At 39.5% G+C, this 10,290-nt stretch overlaps 1 protein-coding gene across 1 annotated transcript; it reads right to left on the bottom strand.

The window, feature by feature from the left end:
- Positions 1–948: 948 nt before the first annotated feature.
- On the bottom strand, positions 949–3,767 carry LOC138369090 (aggrecan core protein-like). Its single transcript, XM_069332023.1, has 2 exons — positions 3,515–3,767; positions 949–1,133 (listed from the first exon to the last, which is right to left on the bottom strand). The coding sequence occupies exons 1-2, from the start codon at positions 3,765–3,767 to the stop codon at positions 949–951; spliced, it is 438 nt and encodes a 145-aa protein (XP_069188124.1).
- Positions 3,768–10,290: the final 6,523 nt, after the last annotated feature.

Below are 10,290 nucleotides of genomic sequence, written 5' to 3'. Positions count from 1 at the left end.
AATCCAAAAAAATATAAATATGGCTATAAATACCACTAGAACTTTTGTAGCCGACCCAACACAATTTCCCTTATCGTGTAAAGCTTTCAGCAAAGTCTGGGAGTCGTGAGACGTCGGATGACCCAAATATTGGACGATGATAATCGGCTTGCTTCAGCAGGGATCAGATCAAGCTCGAGTCATGAGACTGTGAGCAAGTGACACTCCTCCTCCCCCTCCATCATGGTACACGCCCGGGGAGTTAATCATGCTATTTAGTTTATCTTGTTCGCTAACGAAACAATATTGGCGTCATTTTACGCTCTAATATTTTACGTCAAAAACCAGAAAACAGTTTTCCATTGTTCTTAACGCTGGATCAAAAAGTATTCCATGATTAAAAGCAAATTTAAGATATGCTGAATATGCTGAAATTATGACTCCATGTGAACATCTAACACCTGATGATTCCATGTGAACATCTAACACCTGATGACTCCATGTGAACATCTAACACCTGATGATTCCATGTGAACATCTAACACCTGATGATTCCATGTGAACATCTAACACCTGATGATTCCATGTGAACATCTAACACCTGATGACTCCATGTGAACATCTAACACCTGATGATTCCATGTGAACATCTAACACCTGATGACTCCATGTGAACATCTAACACCTGATGATTCCATGTGAACATCTAACACCTGATGACTCCATGTGAACATCTAACACCTGATGATTCCATGTGAACATCTAACACACCTTTTGATTACATGCTAACATCTAACACACCTAATGAGTCCATACGATCATCTAACATCTGATGACTCCTTGCGAATATCTAACACACTTAATGAATCAGTGCAAACATCTAACACACCTGATGACTCCACGCAAACATCTGACACACCTGATGACTCCATGTGAACATCTAACACACCTAATGAGTCCATACGATCATCAAACATCTGATGACTCCTTGCCAATATCTAACACATCTGATGACTCCTTGCCAATATCTAACACATCTGATGACTTCGAACAAAAATCTAACACACCTGCTGATTCCACATGAACATGTAATACACCTGATGTCTTCATGCAAACATCTGACACACCTGATGACTCCATGTGAACATCTGTCACTGTTGGAAATTTTCCAACACTAATACATCATTTCTTGTTTAATAATACATCATCATCATTGTATTAACCATAGTATTTACTCACTACTAATTTGTAGAATTAATTCAATTAATGTTCGTATTACGAAGCAATATTTGCCAAATTCTTCCAACAGTCAGAATAACGCCGAGAGGACCGACAGATAAAACATTAATCTCTCCACATTTAGTTATATCTAAACAGAGTTTAGTTAATTATTTCCCTTTATTAAGGATAATCGTTTATTTTGTTGTTTATTAACATAGCATATTACTGCTTACTGAACTCGTTCATTTAGGTGTATTAATAACATCAGTGGACATTATTATCGTATAAAAGGATTTATATAATATTTCTTAATGCAGTCTTAGTAAGCTGCCTTGCACTATGCAAAATATATTGTACCTTAATATATTTATTAGTGACATAAACACTTGTCACAATCCCTTACTTTCCCTGATTAATTATAAGTAAGTAAAAATAATTTACGCTCGAGAATACTTTGAAGCGTTCTGCGCATGCGTATCGCAGCCGGGGAAGAAGGAGACGCTATCTTGTAAAGTGTCTTCAAATTTCGCTCCGACAACCACGAGCGGTGCCACGTTATCTTGGCACATCTTATTTTGAGGTTATCTTGAGGTTATCTTGAGATGATTTCGGGGCTTTTTAGTGTCCCCGCGGCCCGGTCCTCGACCAGGCCTCCACCCCCAGGAAGCAGCCCGTGCCAGCTGACTAACACCCAAGTACCTATTTTACTGCTAGGTAACAGGAGCATAGGGTGAAAGAAACTCTGCCCATTGTTTCTCGCCGGCGCCCGGCATCGAACCCGGGACCACAGGATCACAAGAACAGCGTGTTGTCCGCTCGGCCGACCAGCTCCCCTTGGACATCACGGCAGTGTCCAAGGAACTACTAATTACTCCAGCCCACAATTGATGTCTTATCACGGCAGCTGAGGACGAGGGATTTGGAATCATTCCTTAATCAACGAACACTTTCCGCCAAACACACACCGAAACTACGACTTTGGTACAACGTTCGAACAAGTCTTAACACCTCCTAACTAGTTATAACAACCAATATAGCAAGTTGTAACAACGTTCTAATACGTCATAAACACGTTAAGGCAAAATGTAACAACTTTATTACAAGTTGTAACACGCGGAAAATAGAGACAATTTCGGTTTGTGTTTCCAGGGTTGGCCCGGCAACTATGTGTTCTATTTGACTTACTGTGTGCACATATTACACTTGTCGGTACGCTGAGACATTACCATAAAAATCCAGTACGTTCAGTCTTTATAGTCATGTTCCGTAATTTTATTGGAGTAAAAATTGCATTTATAACTGCGGAAGACTTCTGCAGTGATAGCCATGTCCTATAGGAAGAATTACATAATCTAGGATGTACTCGTAGTTAAGTAGAAGATTTCTACAATGTAATTGTCTTACAGCTCCCGAGTCCACGTGAAGCTCGTGCTAGGCTTCCCCACCTTCACGTGCAACAATTTGTCTTACTCAATACGTCGTCAGTTGAGTGTGGCAACCCATCTCATCTCTCTTAATTTCTCAGCTAAGCTGTTAATTGTTATTGTAGAGAAATAACCAATGTAGATACTTTAATGATCTCCTAATGAGATCAATTATACTAACTCATTTATTTGACCATATACATGGCTTTATTATTGTAGTATTTTGAGGAACGTTTCCCTCTAATTATGTTATATAATCAAATTAATTTACTTACATATTACTTAATCTGGCGAAGATCCAACGCCAGAATCATGCTTGGGATATATTAATCTTTTTGCATGTAACACCATTTTGGGTGAGAAGATTTGATTCATAATATACATTCTTCTTTAATATTCTATGTAATATTAATTAAAACATCCATAGGACACTAGTTAATGTATTAAAATATCAAACCCCTTGCTCGACCCTGTTTTTTATTTTCTCTCAAAAAAGTGGTGGTCCTTCGTAAGCTATCGAAATAGTATCAATTTAAATTATTTACACGAGTAAAGTTTTCCCACAGTCACACCAGATGGTTCACTGCGAACATGTAACACCCCTGATGACTTCAAGTGGACATCGAACACATGATGACTTCAAGTGGACATCGAACACATGATGACTTCAAGTGGACATCGAACACATGATGACTTCAAGTGGACATCGAACACATGATGACTTCAAGTGGACATCGAACACCTGATGAATCCATACACACATCTAACACCTGATTACTTCATTCGATCATCTAACACACTTGATGCCTCTTTGAGAACGTCTAACACACCTGATGACTCCATGCGAACATCTAACACACCTGATGACGCAATACGAACATTTAACAAACCTGATGACTCTATGCGCACATCTAACACATCTGGTAACTCCATGCGCACATCTAACACACCTGATGACTCCATGCGACCATCTAACACACCTGATGACTCCATGCGACCATCTAACACACCTGATGACTCCATGCGACCATCTAACACATCTGGTAACTCCATGCAAACATCTAACACACCTGATGACTCTATGCGAACATCTAACACACCTGATGACTCCATGCGACCATCTAACACACCTGATGACTCCATGCTAACATCTAACACACCTGATGACTCCATGTGACCATCTAGGGCGCCTGACAGCTGAGTGGACAGCGCTTTGGATTCGTAGTCCTGAGGGCCAGGTTTGATCCCCGGTGGAAGCGGAGACAAATGGGCAAAACAATTCTTTCACCCTGATGCCCCCCTGTTACCTAGCAGTAAATAGGTACCTGGGAGTTAGACAGCCGCTACGGGCTGCTTCCTGGCAGTGGAGGCCTGGTGGAGGACCGGCCCGCGGGGACGCTAAGCCCCGAAATCATCTCAAGATAACCTCAAGATAGAGATCTAACACACGTGATAACCTAAGAAATTCTCTCTTAGGACGAATTTAAATTTAAATAAAATCAAAGACTGTATGGCGATATTTGTTTGCATATGTTATCAAAGTTGGGGTAGAGGAGAAGTGGTGCCCGAGTCGCATCCTGTGAGTCCTCCCCCGAGGGTGAGGATATCCGCTTCCTTCTGGCTCTCTTGACACTCAACAATAGTGTGAGAGAACAATCTTTTTCCTTTTTAGTTCATTTTCTGTGTTTTCTACCACAGACGTGGCCACACATAATGTTAAGCAGGATATATGCCTTATCTTCTGTCCTCCATAGACTGGGTTACAGATATGTGAGCGGCACACTGAGCTACTGAGCACTGAGAGAGGAGAGAGAGAGAGAGAGAGAGAGAGAGAGAGAGAGAGAGAGAGAGAGAGAGAGAGAGAGAGAGAGAGAGAGAGAGAGAGAGAGAGAGAGAGAGAGAGAGAGAGACAGACAGACAGAGAAAGACAGTGACAGACAGAGATATACAGATCAGAGACAGACATACAGAGACAAAGACAGACAGACAGACAGACAGACAGACAGACAGACAGACAGACAGACAGACAGACAGACAGACAGACAGACAGACAGACAGACAGACAGACAGACAGAGACAGACAGACAGACAGACAGACAGACAGACAGACAGACAGACAGACAGACAGACAGACAGACAGACAGACAGACAGACAGACAGACAGACAGACAGAGACAGTGACAGACAGAGACAGACAGACAGAGAAAGACAGTGACTGACAGAGACACACACAGAGACAGACAGAGACAGACAGAAATAGACAGATAGACAGACAGACATACAGACAGAGACAAAGACAGACAGACAGACAGACAGACAGACAGAGACAAAGACAGACAGACAGACAGACAGACAGACAGACAGACAGACAGACAGACAGACAGACAGACAGACAGACAGACAGACAGACAGACAGTGACAGACAGAGAAAGACAGTAACAGACAGACAGAGACAGGAAGAGACAGACAGACACAGACAGACAGACACAGACAGACAGACACAGACAAAGACTGTGACAGACAGAGACATACAAACAGAGACATATAGACAGAGATAGAAAGACAGAGACATATAGACAGAGACAGACAGAGAAAAACAGTGACAGACAGAGACCGACAGAGAAAGTGACATCCAGAGACCGACAGAGAAAGTGACATCCAGAGACAGACAGAGACATCCAGACAGAGACAGACAGAGAAAGACAGTGACAGACAGAGACAGACAGACAGACAGACAGACAGACAGACAGACAGACAGACAGACAGACAGACAGACAGACAGACAGACAGACAGACAGACAGACAGACAGAGACAGACAGAGAGACAGAGACAGTGACAGACAGAGACAGACAGATTCAGACAGACAGACAGCCAGAAAGTCAGTGACTGACAGAGACAAACAGAGAGACAGAGACAAACAAAAATAGACAGACAGACAGACAGACAGACAGACAGACAAAGACAGTGTCAGACAGAGACAGACAGACAACAGATACAGACAGAAACAGACTGGTGACGAGAACTGCTGCTGAGGTCCCAACTCAGCAACGTTGTCCGTGCTAGAGGAACTATGGCCCTCTTATCCTCCTTCGGTCGGATTGCAGAAGATAGGGTGCTTTGACCCGAAGACAAACCAAAGTACCAGGGTACCACAATGATGATCTGCTGATAATATGAGAAATATCCTAGGGACAAAAGGTGGTAAACACGAGTAATAACACGGAGGGAGAGATGACCAATTAAGAGAATGACTGAGGCCTACAGTCACCACGTAATCCACAGTTATCCAACACTCACCATATGCTACTCTCGGAATGCACAATACACACAGCACCATATAAATATTAAAAGTAATGATAATATTGAAAAGCAACTGTATCAAAGCCAAGTACGCTTACCACAAATTGATGTTCAGGTACTAGTACCCGAGTGAAGCTCCTAGGACAGGGCCCCATTAATATGTGACGGGAAAGTGTTGGAGTGTAGATGGTCGGCGGTCCTCCATTGGCAGGTGTCAATGCCTGGTCACACTTACAAAAAAAAAGATAGACTGCTTGCCTGTTTTCTGTCTGTCTGTCTGTCTGTGGTAAAGTAAGGGAAGACACGCAAAACACAAAGTATGAACAATGAAACTTTAATTAATATAGAAAACAAAATATAAACAAAGACAATCCCTTGGCAATGTACAGTGCAAAAGAACAAGTCAAAAACAATATAACATAAATGAATAATAGGGATGAAGTTACTCTACAATAATAATAAAGTTAAAGGTGAAAAATAATCAGGTGCTTGAGAATATTGCTGAGTCTTGAAGTGGGTAGAATATAGTTGTGCATTAACAGCCAATTAATGCACAACTATATTCTACCCACCTCAAGACTCCGCACCAATATAGAAGCATCAAGAAATATGGGCCAATAGGCCCTCTGCAGTTACTTCCATTCTTCCCTTTAACTTACAAAATATTATACCCATTGTTTCGTGTTCTGTCTTGTGTTGAAAGTTTGTTTTCACCTCATCCAAAACTGTTGTAACATATCACCTCACCCAAATACAGGTATAAAATCGAAGATGTTTAAACTGTGTTCTCAGTTATAGTTGTGTGTGTAAACTAAAGTCTTTGAAAATGTAATAAATTTTACGAAACGCGCTCAAGTGTCGCGTCAGACTAGAAATAAAAATGAATTTTGGAGAATTGATTTTTCAGTTACCATCAACAGTGAAAAAAATATAAGAAACATTGAGAAAATTCGTTTTAGAATTATTAATCTTACTCTCTCGGTCATATTTAATAATATATATATATATATATATATATATATATATATATATATATATATATATATATATATATATATATATATATATATATATATATATATATATATATATATATATATATATGTATATATATATATTATTAAATATGACCGAAAAAGTAAGATTAATAATTCTAACACGAATTTTCTCAATCTTTCGTACATTTCTTTTCACTGTTGGAGGTAATTCAAAAATCAATTCTCCAAAATTCATTTTTATTTCTAGTCTGACGCGACACTTGAGCGCGTTTCGTAAAACTTATTACATTTTCAAAGACTTTAGTTAACACATACACAACTGAATAGAACTTACACATCTTCGATTTTGTTTATATCTACATTTGAGTGAGGTGGATGGGGTGAGGTGGTATTTAATAAGGTATTAATTTCAGCAACACAAGCCAGAACATGAAACAATGGGTATTCAATAGAAGTGATTGCAGAAAGCCTATTGGTCCATATTTCTTGATGCTTCTATATTGGAGCGGAGTCTTGAGGTGGGTAGAATATAGTTGTGCATTAATTGGCTGTTGATTGCTGGTGTTGACTTCTTGATGTGTAGTGCCTCGCAAACGTCAAGCCGCCTGCTATCGCTGTATCTATCGATGATTTCTGTGTTGTTTACTAGGATTTCTCTGGCGATGGTTTGGTTGTGGGAAGAGATTATATGTTCCTTAATGGAGCCCTGTTGCTTATGCATCGTTAAACGCCTAGAAAGAGATGTTGTTGTCTTGCCTATGTACTGGGTTTTTTGGAGCTTACAGTCCCCAAGAGGGCATTTGAAGGCATAGACGACGTTAGTCTCTTTTAAAGCGTTCTGTTTTGTGTCTGGAGAGTTTCTCATGAGTAGGCTGGCCGTTTTTCTGGTTTTATAGTAAATCGTCAGTTGTATCCTCTGATTTTTGTCTGTAGGGATAACGTTTCTATTAACAATATCTTTCAGGACCCTTTCCTCCATTTTATGAGCTGTGGAAAAGAAGTTCCTGTAAAATAGTCTAATAGGGGGTATAGGTGTTGTGTTGGTTGTCTCTTCAGAGGTTGCATGGCGTTTCACTTTCCTTCTTATGATGTCTTCGACGAAACCATTGGAGAAGCCGTTGTTGACTAGGACCTGCCTTACCCTACAGAGTTCTTCGTCGACTTGCTTCCATTCTGAGCTGTGGCTGAGAGCACGGTCGACATATGCGTTAACAACACTCCTTTTGTACCTATCTGGGCAGTCGCTTTTGGCATTTAGGCACATTCCTATGTTCGTTTCCTTAGTGTAGACTGCAGTGTGGAAACCTCCGCTCTTTTCCATAACTGTTACATCTAGAAAGGGCAGCTTCCCATCCTTTTCCATCTCGTAAGTGAAAAGCAGCACGGAATTCCGCTCAAATGCCTCCTTCAACTCCTGCAGATGTCTGACATCAGGTACCTGTGTAAAAATGTCGTCAACATACCTGCAGTATATGGCCGGTTTCATGTTCATGTCGACTAAGACTTTTTGCTCGATGGTACCCATGTAGAAGTTTGCAAACAGGACACCTAGGGGAGAACCCATGGCGACCCCATCTACTTGCTTATACATGTGCCCATCCGGGCTCAAGAAGGGTGCCTCTTTAGTACAAGCTTGGAGTAGTTTCCTTAGGATATTTTCTGGCATGTCAAGAGGAGTACAGGCTGGATCACGATACACTCTGTCGGCTATCATTCCGATTGTCTCGTCCACGGGTACGTTGGTAAACAGCGATTCTACGTCCAACGAGGCTCTTATCCCTGTGGCCCGTGTGCCCCGCATATATATATATATATATATATATATATATATATATATATATATATATATATATATATATATATATTGTCGGCTATCATTCCGATTGTCTCGTCCACGGGTACGTTGGTAAACAGCGATTCTACGTCCAACGAGGCTCTTATCCCTGTGGCCCGTGTGCCCCGCATATATATATATATATATATATATATATATATATATATATATATATATATATATATATATATATATATATATATATATATATATATATATATATATATATATATATATATATATATATATATATATATATATATATATATATATACATATATATATATATATATATATATATATATACATATATATATATATATATATATATATATATATATATATATATATATATATATATATATATATATATATTAGTATATTTTGGTAGCAGTCTTTCCTGTAGACATATATTATTAAATATGACCGAAAAAGTAAGATTAATAATTCTAACACGAATTTTCTCAATCTTTCGTACATTACGCTTCACTGTTGGAGGTAAATCAAAAATCACTTCTCCAAAATTCATTTTTATTTCTAGTCTGACGCGACACGGGCGCGTTTCGTAAAACTTATTACATTTTCAAAGACTTCACAAATACACAACTGATTAGAACTTACGTATCTCTGATTTTATATCTACATTTGAGTGAGGTGGGAGGGGTGATGTGGCATTAACACAAGACAGAACAAGAGGGGATATTAATAGGGTATTAAAAGTATCAACACAAGACAGAACAGAAACAATGGGTATTGAATAGAAGTGTTTGTAGAAAGCCTATTGGTCCATATTTCTTGATGCTTCTATATTGGAGCGGAGTCTTGAGGTGGGTAGAATATAGTTGTGTTCACAATAATTGGCTGTTGATTGCTGGTGTTGACTTCTTGATGTGTAGTGCCTCGCAAACGTCAAGCCGCCTGCTATCGCTGTATCTATCGATGATTTCTGTGTTGTTTACTAGGATTTCTCTGGCGATGGTTTGGTTATGGGAAGAGGTTATATGTTCCTTAATGGAGCCCTGTTGCTTATGCATCGTTAAACGCCTAGAAAGAGATGTTGTTGTCTTGCCTATATACTGGGTTTTTTGGAGCTTACAGTCCCCAAGTGGGCATTTGAAGGCATAGACGACGTTAGTCTCTTTTAAAGCGTTCTGTTTTGTGTCTGGAGAGTTTCTCATGAGTAGGCTGGCCTATAACTATATTCACAACTATATTCTACCCACCTCAAGACTCCGCTCCAATATAGAAGCATCAAGAAATATGGACCAATAGGCTTTCTACAAACACTTCTATTCAATACCCATTGTTTCTGTTCTGTCTTATGTTGATACTTTTAATACCCTATTAATATCCCCTCTTGTTCTGTCTTGTGTTAATGCCACATCACCCCTCCCACCTCACTCAAATGTAGATATAAAATCAGAGATACGTAAGTTCTAATCAGTTGTGTATTTGTGAAGTCTTTGAAAATGTAATAAGTTTTACGAAACGCGCCCGTGTCGCGTCAGACTAGAAATAAAAATGAATTTTGGA

Source organism: Procambarus clarkii, chromosome 27, assembly GCF_040958095.1.
Source record: "Procambarus clarkii isolate CNS0578487 chromosome 27, FALCON_Pclarkii_2.0, whole genome shotgun sequence".
NCBI classification, from domain to species: Eukaryota; Metazoa; Arthropoda; class Malacostraca; order Decapoda; family Cambaridae; genus Procambarus; species Procambarus clarkii.
This window is presented reverse-complemented; position numbering and strand designations above follow the sequence as displayed.

Coding starts and splice junctions, on each gene's coding strand:
- LOC138369090 (XM_069332023.1), bottom strand. CDS start 3,767: ATGGAGTCATCAGGTGTGTTAGATGGTCGCATGGAGTCATCAGGTGTG. Junction 1,134..3,514: donor TGTGCGCATAGAGTCATCAG/GTTTGTTAAATG, acceptor AATTTCCAACAG/TGACAGATGTTCACATGGAG.